Source organism: Anolis sagrei, chromosome 4, assembly GCF_037176765.1.
Source record: "Anolis sagrei isolate rAnoSag1 chromosome 4, rAnoSag1.mat, whole genome shotgun sequence".
Classification (NCBI taxonomy): domain Eukaryota; kingdom Metazoa; phylum Chordata; class Lepidosauria; order Squamata; family Dactyloidae; genus Anolis; species Anolis sagrei.
In genome coordinates, this window is record NC_090024.1 from 29,324,878 (window position 1) to 29,339,994 (window position 15,117).

General features: G+C 43.3%; 1 protein-coding gene across 50 annotated transcripts in view; it reads right to left on the minus strand.

Annotated features, from left to right (window-relative positions):
* The window catches only part of RIMS2 (regulating synaptic membrane exocytosis 2), a 401,331-nt gene that overhangs the window by 12,209 nt on the left and 374,005 nt on the right, over window positions 1–15,117 (minus strand). For 48 of the 50 annotated variants that reach the window (XM_060775747.2, XM_060775725.2, XM_060775741.2 and 45 more), the window contains one exon: window positions 654–795. In XM_060775747.2, coding sequence (XP_060631730.2) covers window positions 654–795 — 142 coding nt within the window. Of the gene's footprint in view, window positions 1–653; window positions 796–12,598; window positions 13,197–15,117 lie in introns of those variants that run through there. The other 2 variants (XM_067467335.1, XM_060775705.2) reach the window with 2 other exon arrangements.

The window sequence follows — 15,117 nt, forward strand, 5'->3', positions numbered from 1 at the left end:
AGCAAAGTGCCTGTATGCTGTATACATGAAGTTTTGTGAGTAAACCAACTCTGTTACTTTAAAAGAAGATTGTTTATTTTGTCTCTTGAGAGCATGATTTAAAGGCAAATATATTTTAAAGGAGAGTAGATGTTTTGGGGCAACTTCTTGGAACACTTCTGAAACTCTACTGAAATATATATGTTTTTGTGCATTGGCATGTCTTTGTCCCTAGTAGTTCAAAGACATACCTAGGTATATCGGTTTAAGAGCTGAGAGACCTAGTTCCCCTGCATGAATGCTGATGAATGCAGTTTTTCAAAAAGGGTTATGACTTCTAATAAGGTCATGCCTTTTCTTTGACCAGTGGTTTTCCAAAAAGGTTATGAATCCCATTTCCAAAATGATTATAAAGATTCACATTTTCCAAAAAAAGGCAAACTTTCATTTCTCTTTAGCTTGTTTTTCTCCTCACTACATACTGTGTATTTTCTGTTGGGCTTCTGATAATGGGCATATTCCCGCCAAGACTAAATCCATCTAGAAAATATGGCAAAAAAGGCTACGCTACATGGAAGTACCCCGTGAGGGAGAGGGAAATGAATGAATGGGCCTTCCTTTAAAAGTTCTGATCTTAAAGTTCAAAACAAAAGAAAGGGACATCCGAGACTTACTTCCCCTCGGAGCTGTAACTGTTCATGCTGCCGTCAGTGGATTCCCGGCTGGCTTGGCGAGTCATCCAGTTCCTCATCTCCACGGCCAACCCAGTTTCTGTGCTTCTCTGGACTGTGCTCTTTAATTTTTTGCCACCTGCTTCTAGGAAAATATGAAAAATGCTTAGTAATTATGAATTACCTATGTTCATCCGAAATACCTGGAAGAGAATAAAACAGGCAAACCATACTTTGTGTTTTTCAATGACTCACATATAAATCCAGGTGCATGTGTTTGCAGTTGAATATGCCATCATAAATTGTATAAAATATATTCTACATTTGCGGGTTAACCTCTTGAGGATTTGATTATTCATAAATTCAATTAAAATGTTCTAACAAGGAATCCCCAAGTTCTCCAGTGAGATTCTGGTCATAGAGATACGAGGACCTAGAGATTTCAACAGAGGAGTTCTCTTATTTTTTTAAAAAAATAGTGTTATTTTATTCATTTTTTCTACTTTCATGGGTGTCTTGCACCCCTAACCCCAGCAAATATGGAGGGCTAACTATACTTCTTGTCAACAGGAAAACTGACTGCAAATATGGAAACACAATATTTTAAGTTAATTAAATTCATAGTTACATAGATTTGTACTATGTTCATGATAATAATTGTATTTTAATACAATCCCCTTCCCAACAATTATGCTGAAACAACATTTATTGTCATAATGTATCATGGCACCCATTTTAGTAACCATTATAATTGGCTTGAACACATGCAGTGAAAATTCCTCAGTGCACCTTGATGAGAAAATAGGTTTAGGCATAAAATTTTAAGTTTGGGTTATTTTTAAAATATGATTTACAAGCAACATAAAAGGAAGAATCCCTTAGCTGCTTGAAACAACAAAGAAGCAGGGATATAGTAATCACACCTGCCATTTAAACTCTTCAGCTTGTAGGCTTTCTCTTCTGTGTCCTTACAACCTCTAAAACCACCGGGCTTTATCAAAATGTCTCTCTGCTGGAAGAAAGGACACTGCTGGTAGAACAGTTCTTCCCTACCTCTCACACCTTCTGTTTCAACCTTACACATACATACAATGCCCCCTGTCCCTGAAGAATAATTGTGGAAGAGGGAGGAGAAAGGATACACACCAATGCTTAACAAGAAATCTGTTGTCTAATATTACTTTATTGGGGGATTTCTGATATTTGAACCTTCAATCACATCAAAGCAAAATTATAATAGTGATAATAGTGATAGAACTAATCAGGAGCACCATATAGACTTGGGTTTTCTGGCATGCGTCGCTACATAGAAGCTCTAAACATGCTGGTTCTGTGGCCCAGTGTACTGTATACTGTGTACTGTGTTGACATTATCTTGAAACCTTGATTCTAAGACTTATTTATTCTGGAATAAGAATAATGGACCACTGCCAGGCTGCTAGAAACTCCAGCAATAAGGCTCTGGGCATCTGCAGGACCACAAGTGCCAAAATATGTACCTGCTTCCTCCACTGATTAAAGAAAGGCTTTGCTTGTTATGAAGGGACATGCAGACACTTCCTAATTGCCAAGCGAATACCCAAATGATGAATTCAGAGTCAGTCTAGTGTCAAATGGGACTTAATCTGGATGTGTGGATTTGAGTGGCATAAACAGCAACTGGCATATTAATGATTTATGGTGACATAAATTGGATTTTACATGATAGATAAGTCTCTCTTCCTGTCACTGCAGAGGTCTGAATTCTATACCAATCTTGCATAATGGCCAAAGTAATCAGAGGGCTCACTTTTTAGCTGTCACTGCCACATCATTTAGTGACCAGTGGTGAATAGGGGGCATCAGGCCCGTAGCCAGGATTTCGTTTCAGGGGGGAGGGGCTGAATTTTTTCGGGGGGGGGTGTCGGGAGGGCTGAGTTTTGGGGGGGCTGAGTCTGAGTGAAAGAGGGTCTAGCCTAGCAAACCTTTTGTATCATTATCCCAATACCCCCATGCGTATGGGATATATTGAGTATGGTTATCAGATCATGATATGAATAAACATAACAGTTTAAATAATGCACCAGTAAGGACTTTTCGCGAACCACCATGAGAATTTCGGGGGGGGGGGCTGAAGCCCCCCCCCCCCGGCTACATGCCTGGGGGGCATCAGAATAACCTCTGTCTATACTGCATCAGATCCCAAGCAGCTATGGGAGTGCCACACCCCATTCTACAGTCCCACAGGAAAAAAAAATCAAATAATGCCCCTTCCCAAATGCCGACAAACACTATAGGAAACATGGGGATATGTTCTCCATGTTCACCCCAGAGGCATTTTAGTCCCAGGAGAATGTTTTATGAGTCCCATGGGAGACCAGTACACTTAGTTTTTCAAAATAAGGGCTTTTTTGGCCAAACATATGAAAATTCCCCCATGTCCCCTGGGAGGCATTGAGAGACACTGAAAACAAATGACACTGAGGGGTACTGGGGGGGGGGGGGGAGCTTGCTGTATCCCAGGCATGGGCAAACTAAGGCCTGCTGGATATTGCCCTCTGGGCCTTTATGTCCTGCCCTCTAAATTTCCCCTGTCCTCTGGGCATAAGAATGAGGTGGCTAACTGTGTCCTTATGCCAAAAAGAGGGAGGAAGATGTGTGGCGGTTGGGAGCCCCCTAGAGTAGTCTCAGTCGTCATGTGCCTTCCTTGGGGTCTCCTTCTGGCCTCTACTGTCCCAATGCCAGGAGAGGCTCAGCATGAGGGAGAAGGCAGGCAGTGGGCAAAGCAGCTCCAAAACTGCCTCGCTTGCCCCTTGCCTCCCCCTTCTCCAGGCATCAGGACGAGGTGAGGCCCCATCCTGAGGCTGGACGAAGGGAGAGGCAGGAGGGGTCTGAGAGACCTGCAAAGCCTCACCTTCCTCCCAGCATAGCAATAGGGTGAGCAGCCTCATCCTTATGCTGGGAGGAAAGCCTGAGGGTGATCCACCCCTAGCCCCACCCCCTGCCCCACCCACTCCTGGACCAATCCAGCCCTTCCTCCTGGTCTGGCCCTGCCTCCTGGCAAAAAAGGTCTGCCCAGGCCTGATCTAGCCAGACACAGAGGATGCTGACATTGGCTGCAGGACCTTCAGATGAGCCCCACCTGCACTGCCCCTTTCTATGCAATGCTAAGAGGCTATGGGTTGGGTTCTTTGGGAGCAAGTGAGTCCTGGAGGAGGGGAGAGGAGAAATATATCATAGTGTTGCCTTTGCAGTACTTAGTGATTGTCACCTAATGCAGGGTTACACACAGTAGGTTTTGGTTTGAAAAGACGCAGTTATATAGTGAACTCCTACCATCTATCATACTTTTGAATGATACCAACAATAAATGCTTCCAGTTTTCTTGTCAGTACACAGAGCTTTGTTTGTTTGTTCTGATGCCTTTAGGATCAGCCTTAAACTTTCTGTGCCTTTTGTTTTAAAGCCTATAACTACCCTGAAGTTAAGCAATTATTTTGATGGGTATCCTTCATTTTGGCAGATCTCAGATCTAAGAAGATCCTCACTTGGGTTTTAATATTGTTCCTCATGTTTCTTTCCCAGCACAATTCTCAACTTTATTTTGATGTCTGTTAATAATTCAATGGCTCTTCTACTTGCTTCAGTAGAATACTGCATGGTATATGGCTTTCCTGCCATTTTCTTGCCATAGTTTCTTGTGTCATTCAGAAAAGAAGATCTTAAGGGTCAGGAAATGTAATAAAATAGGAGAAGATACAGAGACCCATTTCTGTGACTGCAAACCATCTGTCTGGCCTACAGTTGTTTGGCTCGGACCCATTAACAAGAAGTTCAAGCATTACTCCCCACATGTTCATTTTGAACTCTGAAGCCCAACTCTAAATTTCCAAGATGTGAATCTAAGTATACATTGGTATCATTTTTGAATGTACCATCTACCTATTGTTTGCTGATAAGAAGTTCACAAACAGACAAAATTAAAAATCAAAGATGAGGATATGCCCCCCAAAACCTATTCTAATAGGGCCTGGATGCACTCCCATGATGAACTGTCTGTGTTTTTACTATATTATTTCCAAGGCGTAGGTGCCTCCATGTGTGCACGATCTAACTGCTTGAACTAGAATCATGTCTGGCCTAAGATAGAAGGGTTGAATAAGGATGAAAGCAATGGCTAAAAGGAAATTTCCCTTTGGTTCTTGAGTCAGCCTTCAGGTGGAACTACAGTAACATTGTCAATTAAATCCAATTCCCCTGCATATTTTTTACCGTATCTTCTCCATGAAGAAGTGCAGTTTTCAAAGGTCAAGAGTTTTATGCCTTTTTGGATGGTCTAATAAATACCAGGTATTGTAGGCTATATTTCAGAGGAAGGGACTGACAGATCAATCTCTGAGTATGAGACTTGAAGGCACACATACACATCACAGAATGAGTACAGATAGCAAGATGATGTACCATCTCTAACCTTCTCATAAACAAAAGTACATTTATGGTATTGTTCTTCAGCATATTGAGAAAAATAATGTAATTTGAAGGAACATATACATACATATATCTTTGTTAATAATTTACTATTCATTTTTAGTTTTACCATAATGTTTGACATTCTACAAAGGAATCATTATGTATACAGTGTTCCCTCACTTGTTCAAGGTTCGCATATTGCGGACTCGCTGTTTCGCAGCGAGCAGCAAGGGGACACTGTATAGAGGGAACACTGTATAGCTGCTCCCCGTTCCTTCCTCGCCAGGTTGGGCGCTCAAGGGACCTTCGGGGCAGGGAGCAATGGAGGTGGCAAGGAGGAGGAGGCCACCGCTGAGTGGGTGGAGCGTCCCTACCTTGCCTCAGAGCCCCCCTGGATGTCCAGCCTGGTAAGGTAGGGGCCTCCAAGGCAGGGAGCAGCGGAGGTGGTGAGGAGGGCAGAGCGTCCCTACTTCGCGAATTTGCACTTATCGCGGGTGGTCCTGGAACAGAATACCCGCGATACGTGAGGAAACACTATATTTTAATTCTTCTGTGTCCACTGGACAGCTCTGTTTCAAAATGGGTCATTGGATATGTATACTTAGAATACATGTAAGTTCGTGCATGTGTTCCTGCAATATGCCTGGTATCAGTCTGCAACACTGCTTCCCAATTACTTTGTTGCTATTCAGCTTCAAGTTGTTTCTAACTAATGATGACCCTATCACACACCTATTATCCATTGACTTTCTATGGTTGAACAGGGATTTAAACCCAAGTCTCTACACTTGCAATCCAACACTCAGAACACTGCATCATGCTGGCTCAGTTAGTACATAGCCAACACCAATGCATGTAATTTCAAATAGCGTGGCAGATTTTGTATTTCTGAGTCTAAGGACTCATAACTGAAAGCACCACACTTTCCTCCTTTTTGGGGGAAGCTCCTTGGGTCTCTAAAAGCCACATGTCATGAGAAACCTTAGACTTACTTTGTCTTAGTATGAGGAAACTGAGCACTGCCCAAAACCAAACAGGAACAGAAGTGAGTGCAACCTCCCCCCACCCACCACCAAAATACACATAAATGCCAATGTGTCCTAAAATGTTATGGAGGGGCAGGAGGTCCCAAGAACAGACTCTTGGTGCCACAGATGTGTGGGAGAGGAAGAAACTGTTGATGCTGTGGTGAGCACTGACTGTACCCCATTGCCATAAAAGTTCTTTCATATATTTAACATTTAATTCAGAACTTCCCAGTTTATCATGTCAAGATTAAGAAACCAATTTCTCAGTCCTTCTCCCCCAGTATTACTTTGTTTGTTTTTCATACACTTTTTCAATCAGTATCATCTCACTGACAGGATAATGGAGTCCTCATTCATTCCACCTAATAAATTGCTTTCTGATAAAGAGATTAGTATGGAACACAACAAATATAAAAATCACAATAGTCCACAAAACTATTGTATCATTAAGCACTCTGAACACTTATACTAAACAAAGTCCATGGTTTTAAACATTGCATTGCAAATAAGTTGGGGATATGTCCTTGTGGTTTCTTCCAACTCTGATTCAATGAATTTTTAAAATAAAATTTAAATAACAGGCCAAGTCTTTATTCTAAAGTGATATATATATACTTGAGAGGAAATAAAGCATGGACTGGCCACAATGTCTATGATTAAAATCCTGAAAATGTTTGATATATATCCAAATTGGTACATCTAGATAGAATATTTCAGATCTTACAACATAAAGCATAATGTGGTGGGACACTTGTAACTCTATTTAGTTAGGAGATGTTTTGTTACAGAAAGGTGCTAAACATCAGTAAGGAGCAAAGTCAGCCTATTGCATATAAACAGAGTGTGACTTTTAATATTTTGCACTAACAAATGGTCCGGATAGCATAGGGAAGGGTTAACACCCCTGTGGTGTTTGTTATGCTGTCGGTGCTCCTGTTCAAAAGTTTTCACCTCACGTTCTGTCCCTCTGAGAACTGGATTTTGAAGAATTTGTCTTTCTGTGGAAACAAGGATCGGTGATAAGCTTCCATGGAGACACCTTTTCCCCATGATAACTCTTTAAGGAGTGAATTTCCCAAGGGAAAGATTTCTTTCACTGCCTGTTGTCTCAACCCTGTTCTCAGCTAAGTGTCATTTGTAAGTCGGATATTTGTAACTCAGGGACTGCCTGTACTCTACAAAGACCTCTTTCATTATGGACAGAAACTCCTTCCATTCAGTGGATAGATTCAATAAAGGGAATATGTCCCGCTTGGTTTTTGCCAGACCTCTCCACAGTATGCTTCACATAGAACATACAGACATTATTTCCATAATATGCTTCACACTTAAAACTGTTTAGTACTTGCTACTAAGTATTCTATGCTTTACAATTCCCAGTGACCTAAAAATAAGACTGGCACGAGTTTGATCTCTGCCTAAGGCCAGTAGGCTGGCAAATAGTGCCTTGTCTGGGGCATCCATCTCGAGCAGGAAGAGAACATTTCCCAAAGCCGCGTCTTGTTTTTTTCCATAGGCTGCAGTCTAAATACTGCAGGGTGAGTTGGGTGATAAAACATCCCTGTGAAGTAGGAAAAAATGAAAACCTATTTGCAATGTCTGTTTGCACAAAACAGAAAGAATGAATGGCTGTTTGAAGTAGAGCTACAATACTTAAGAAATACAAAAGCAGGAGAATAGTCTCTGCATCAAAGCAATATTACAGTTCTTTAAAAAGATCCACATAATCAATTCATATGATTATCCTATCATCCATGTTGGTTTTGTCCACTTACAGTGGCTCCCTTGGCTGATTATGTCACAAATACTTTAAAGACATCAGATCCCAACTGACCTTGGAAGCTAAGCAGGGTCAGCCCTAGTTTGTACATCGATGGGAGACTGCCATGGAATACCAGGCACTTGAGGATGTATGTCAGAGGAGGAAACTAGCAAAGCCACCTCTGAGTATTTATTTATGTATTATTTACTTAGAACTTTTATATCCCATTCTTCTCTACCTCTGTGGAGGGTCTCTGATTTGATACTGGAACATATGCTATCCAGTAGTTGCCAACTGCTCACCCACAGAAAACCATATTTAATAATCTAGAGCTGACGTGGTCTATCCAGTGCAATTATCTGAATCAGCACCCTAAATAACCCCAGGAACAGGCCTAAAAATGAAGACACCAAGGCACCCACACTTCCAGGCACCACATGGGACGGCTCTGCTCTGGGGAAGGGAGGAGGATGAAAAGCAGTAGTCAGGAGGTTTGTTGTCACACCTTTTGTGGGTGTCAGACTCTCCCCTCCTGGCACTCTCATTGCCTTGGCACTTGGTTTCATGAGACCAGTCACTCTCGTTGCCCATGGTGTAGTAATGGTGAGGCTACAGACCCTATTTTAGTTCTTGGGGACCACTGATGGTCCACGGACCACAGGTTGGGAACCACTGTTCTAAATAGTCCTGATGAACACATTCCTGGGTTTTCTTGACCTTTTTGTTGATCATATTGTTTGTTTCTTTCCCCACTTTTTTCCCAGAATTCTTGAACTATATTACAGGTCCACCATATATGGGGAAAAAAGGTCTCTTTGCCTTCTTTTATCTCCAGCATGCCCCTCATCCTGTTTTCTCTATTTTGGCCAAGAACTCTGGAGTTAAATAAGTTATATAAGTTCTACATTTTAAACATATTTTAAACCCCTTTCCCCACAGATGTTCCCAATCTTCCAAGTCAATATTTCTACCTATATCTTTGGCCCACAAAAGCTTAAGAGTTTTTATCTTGTTGTCTACTAAGTTATATTCTGAAATACATTTATAACTTTCTGGAGATTAGGCCTTTGTTGTCCTTCTCGAGGATACATTCTAACTCAATTTTTTAAAGAGGCAAATCCTACCTTCACATGCTTCGTAAATCTATCATGTAGTTGGAAGAAGCTCTTTTTTCCATGTCAGGAGTGATTTGGAAAAACTGCAAGTTGCTTCTGGTGTGAGAGAATTGGCCATCTACAAGGATGTTGCTGAGGGGAAGCCCAGATGTTTTTACCATCCTTGTGAGAGGCTTCCCTCATGTCCCCACATGAGAAGTTGGAGCTGACAGAGAGAGTTCAACCCACACTCCCCAGATTCGAACCGCAGACCTGTCAGTCTGCAGTCCTGCCAGCACAAGAGTTTAACCCATTGCAGAACTGGGGGTTCCTTGGAGGAAGCTGAATCATTCTTTTATCCTAGGTTCTTCTCCGCCCTTAAGTGTCCATTGCCCTTTCTCTTTGACGAAATATTCCTTGCACATTCCAGATTCAGTGCCTTGGAACTTATTTCCAATGGATATGGGGTGATATAGTATACATGGTTCATATTCATTTCTTCCCCGCTTTTCTCACCCTGCTGGAGACTCAAGGCAGCTTACAAACTCTGGCAAAATTCAATGCCGCATGGACATAACAATAAAACACACCCCATTAAATTATAAAAACAGTTTAAACAAATGAATTATTTAAACCCATAAACAATATGTATCTTCATACTTTGGTCTGTGCAATTGGACACGAAGCATCCAATGTTAGTCTTGAACCAATGAGTAACAGAACTTTAGATATCCGTTTTGTGGCTATGCCTGTTAGCAGCCTGCAAGTTTACAATAGGAAATATGTGCAAACCTCCAACTGTGTGGACAAACCTTTATAAATAGGTGTAAACTTTTAAAAAGTGATATATCAAATATCCTGAAAAAATTGTTCAACCTTTGTTAAGATTTAATGGTGGAAATTTTTGATCTGAAGGAGGTGGCTATTCAGTAGTGCTGAATACGATGTCCACATCTGGCCCAGTTTATGGTCTTAAAAAGTGGTGTCAATTGTTCTCTCGCTTGTACCAAGGTCAGCATCTGTTTTCCAGTTAAATGTGTGCTAAGAATATCTAAACAACTGAATTATTTTGACTAAAGAGAAATAACTAAATCGATGTGTGTGTTCTTAGTAAAGTCCCTTCTGGTCCTTCTGTCCATCAACTTCTGGGCATGAGAGAAGTCATGGGGAAACTTCCAGGTGTTTTGGACTCCAGATGTTTTGGACTTCAACTCCCTCCAGGTGTTTTGGATTTCCAATTCCCACAATTCCTAACAGCCTACTGGCTGTTTGGAATTGTGGTAGTTGAAATCCAAAACACATAGAATCATAGTGTTGGAATAGACCTTGTGGGCCAACCAGTCTAAGCCTCTGTCGAGAAGCAGGAAAATCACATTCAAAGCAACCCTGACAGATGGCCATCCAGCCTCCACTTAAAAGTCTCCAAAGAAGGAGTCTCTACCACACTCACTCCGGGGCAGACAGTTCAACTGCTGAAAAGGTCTCACAGTTAGGAAGTTCTTCCTAATATTCAGGTGGAATCTCCTTTCCTGTAGTTTGAAGTCATTGTTCTGCGTCCTAGTCTCCAAGGCAGCAGAAAACAAGCTTGCTCCCTCCTCCCTATGGCTCCCCCTCACATATCTATGCATGGCCCTCATCATGTCTCCTCTCACCCTTCTCTTCTGCAGGCTAAACATGTCCAAATCTTTAAGTCACTCCTCATAGGGCTTGTTCTCCAGACCCTTGATCATTTTAGTCACCCTCCTCTGGACACATTCCAGCTTGTCAACATCTCTCTTCAATTGTGCTGCCCAGAATTAGACAATATTCCAGGTGTGGTCTAACCAAGGCAGAATTGAGGGGTAGCATGACTTCCCTGGATCTAGACACTAGACTCCTATTGATGCAGGCCAAAATCCCATTGGCTTTTTTTTTTTTTTGCCGCTGCATCACATGTTTAACTTGTCATCCACGAAGACATGGAGGGTCCAAATTTGCCCCTGCCTGTGCTGGTCACTGAGCAATGTGCTTGACTGCACAGCTATCTTCAGGCATATATCTTGGAGCACAAAAGCACTAGATCTCTAATTTACTATCTGGACCAGGAATTTGTAGCAGTGCTTCCCAAACTTAGGTCCTGTTTTAGACTTCAACTACCAGAAGCCTCAGGCAGATGGGCCAACAGCCAGGAATTCTGGGAACTGAATCATAGAATCCTGGTGGGCCATCTAGGCCAACTCCATTTTGCCAAGAAACAGGAAAATTGCATTCAAAGCATCCCTGACAGATAGCCATCCAGCCTCTGTTGAAAAGCCTCCGAAGAAGGAGCCTCAACCAACTCCAGAGCAGAGAGTTCCACTGTTCCAGAGTTCCAGTTAGGAAGTTCTTCCTCATGTTCAGATGGAATCTCCTTTCCTGTAGTTTGAAGCCATTGTTCCGCATTCTAGTCTCCGGGGCAGCAGAAAACAAGCCTGCTCCCTCCTCCCTGTGAATCCTAGAGTTTGCAGAGACCTGGTGGGCCATTCAGGCCAACCCCACTGTGATAAGAAGCAGGAAGATCACATTCAAAGCACACACCCCCACCCCCACCCCACAACAGAAAATACTGGAAGGGTTTGGTGGACATTGACCTTGAGTTTTGGAGTTGTCGTTCACCTACATCCAGAGAGCAGGGTGGACTCAAACAGTGATGGATCTTGACCAAACTTGGCATGGGTAATCAATATGCTCAAACCTGAACACTGGCAGAGTTTGGAGAAAATAGACCTTGACATTTGGGAGTTGCAGTTGCTGGGATTTATAGTTCACCTACAATCAAAGAGCATTCTGAACTCCACCACCGATGGAATTGAACCAAACTTGACACACACAGAACTCTCATGACCAACAGAAAATAATGGAAGGGTTTGTTGGGCATTGACCTTGAGTTTTGGAGTTGTAGTTCACCCTCATCCAGAGAGCAGGACTCAAACAATGATGGAGCTGGACCAAACTTGGCATGGATACTCAATATGCCCAAGTGTGGACAATGGTGGAGTTTAGGGGAAATAGACTTTGACATTTGGGAGTTGTAGTTGCTGGGATTTATAGTTCACCTACAATCAAAGAACATTCTTAACTCCACCATTGATGGAATTGAACCAAAATTGACACACAGAACTCTCATGACCAACAGAAAATACTGGAAGGGTTTGGTGGGAATTGACCTTGAGTTTTGGAGTTGTAGCTCACCTACATCCAGAGAGCATGGTGGATGCAAAAAATGATGGATCTGGACCAAACTTGGCATGGATACTCAATATGCCCAAGTGTGGACACTGATGGGGTTTAGGAGAAATAGACTTTGACATTTGGGAGTTGTAGCTGCTGGGATTTATAGTTTACCTACAATCAAAGAGCATTCTGAACTCCACCAAAGATAGAATTGGGGGCAAACTTCTCACTCAGATCCCCATGATCAACAGAAAATAGGGTTTTCTGATGGTCTTTAGTGACCCCTCTGACACCCCTTTGCGACCCCCAGATTGAGAAACGCTGCTCTAGTGTGATGAGGGATCAGAAAAGCCTTGGCTCAAGCCAAGGCGGAGCTAAGCCTTGAGCACCTTGCTGCGTCCAGGGCAAGGCGCCCCGACTCACCTCTCCGGGCGGCGTCTCCCTCTCCCTCCTCGCCCTCCTCCTGCTCCTCTTCCAGGGCATTCATGCAAGGGAAGTACACGGCCAGCGCCTCGAAGGAGGCCGAGAGGCTGCTCCAGCTCTGCGAGCGCTGCATGCTCCGGACCCCCGACCCGCTCTGCCGCCCCATTGCTGCCGCTGAGCATGGGCTCTGGCTCCGGCTCCGGCCGCTGCTTCCTCCTCCTCCTCCTCCTCCTCCTCCTCCGCCGCCGCCGCTGCTCCTCCGGGCGCGATACACGCAGCGCGGCGTCTTGGCGGCGGGCGGGCGGAGGAGCCCTTCTCTCTCTCTCCTGGTTGGGAGAGTGCTCACGAAGCCAAGCTGGTGCCAACTCCCTCCTGGACTTCTCTCTCCCTCTCTCTCTCTTTCTCTCTGGGCTGGACAGCGTCCCAAAGGAAAGCGCCCGCGGACAGAGACAGCAGCAGCAGCAGTGCGAGGCTCATGTGCTGCGTCCCCAGATGGCCCTCCTGCCACATCGACCCTTCTTTTCCGAAGGGAGCCAAAGCAAGAGGCTTCTCCAGGCATGGGCAAGCTTGGGCCTTCCCTCCAGGTGTTTTGGACTTCAACTCCCCCCATTCCTAACAGCCGGTAGGCTGTTAGGAATGGGGGGAGTTGAAGTCCAAAACACCTGGAGGGAGGGCCCAAGTTTGCCCATGCCTGGCTGTTAGGAATGGTGGGAGTTGAAGTCCAAAACACCTGGAGGGAGAGCCCAAGCTTGCCCATGCCTGGCTGTTAGGAATGGTGGGAGTTGAAGTCCAAAACACCTGGAGGGAGAGCCCAAGCTTGCCCATGCCTGGCCCAACCCAATACTTCGACACCAGCCTTTGTTCAGGTAAAAGCTGGCACAGAGAGATTATTATTATGTTATTACGCAGTGGTTCTCAACCTGGGGTGCCCAGATGTTTTTGGCCTTCAACTCCCAGAAATCCTAACAGCTGGTAAACTGGCTGGGATTTCTGGGAGTGGTAGGCCAAAACACCTGGGGGCCCACAGGTTGAGAACCACTGCGTTAAGGCATTGACATTTCCGGCCCATCCCCTGTTTGGATATCAGTCAGCATGCCAACACATTAAATCAAGAAATAGCTTCCTAAGACTTACAGAGATACTAGCAGGAACACTTCAGCAAGCAAGAGTCCAAAAGTGGCAGACTAAAACCCAGAACCTCAATCCATGGCTGATATTGAATGAGAGACTCCCCCCTGCGCACACACAGAAGACTGGACGACTTGGAAGGCACTGAACAGACTGCGGTCTGGCATCACGTGATGCAGAGCCAACCTTAAGAAATGGGGCCAAAAAGTGGAGTCCACGACATGCGAGTGTGGAAAAGAGCAAACCACAGACCACCTATTACAATACAGTCTGAGCCCTGCCACATAGACAATGGAGGACCTTCTTGCAGCAACACCAGAGGCACTCCAAGTGGTCAGCTACTGGTCAAAGGACATTTAATAGAATGCCAAGTTTTTGAAACTTTGTGGTTTTTAAATACATTACAACTGCACCCTCGGTTCACTTCTGATAAAATAAATAAATAAATAAATAATGTTTATTTATACCTCACTTTTTTGCTCCACAAGAAGACTCAAAGCACCTGGGGTTTGGTAAGCTAGCAGTACATATCCACGGGGGATTTATTACAAGAACCTCAGTGGATACCTAAAACCATGGATATTAACAAAGCCTATATTTGGACTATACTTGGGCTGAAAACATATCAGAGTTGCACCTGAGGACCAAAAGTGGCCCATAAACACATCTAGGGGGGATTTTTTTTTTTTTTTTGAAAAGTTGGTAAGTAAAATATGGATGATTACTGTACCAAATGACACCCTCAAGAAAAAAGACGCAGCTCTTCCACTTGCCATTTCCAGTCATTATTTAAAATTCTGGTGGAAACATTTGGTTCAATAAGAACTGTGTTAGCAAACAGTAGACAGCCATGAAAATAAGGAAGAATTGTAACTATAAAAAAGACACCCTGAACCTATTAAAAGAGCAAGTCATGCCAACTAAACATTACATTTTCCTTTCAAGTATATTGGTTTTGAGAACAAGAACTCTGTACCATTTTGTAAATGAACATATTGTTTTTAGAAAATGAATTTGCTTCTCTTTGTGAAGCTAAACGGAAAATATGCACTCATTGTCACTCTCATTGAGATCTTAATATTTCTTTTTTCCTTGGCCCAAAAGACCCTGCAAACTGTAGCCATGTAGTCAGTCAGTGACAATGGAAGGTGATGTGAATAAACCATCTGCATTTTACTACTATGAAGTGCATCAAAATAATTTTAAAAAACATAGTACTTTATTTTGTACAGTGTTGAATTATATGGATTCTCCAGGTGCTCCAAGTATGGATGAACTAACCCTGCACAGATAACAGTAAGGGGTTATGGGAATCCAACAATATCAGGAGGAACATGGGTATTAAATTAACTATTAACTAGGTTGTTTTAATTACACAAATGTGAGTCAAG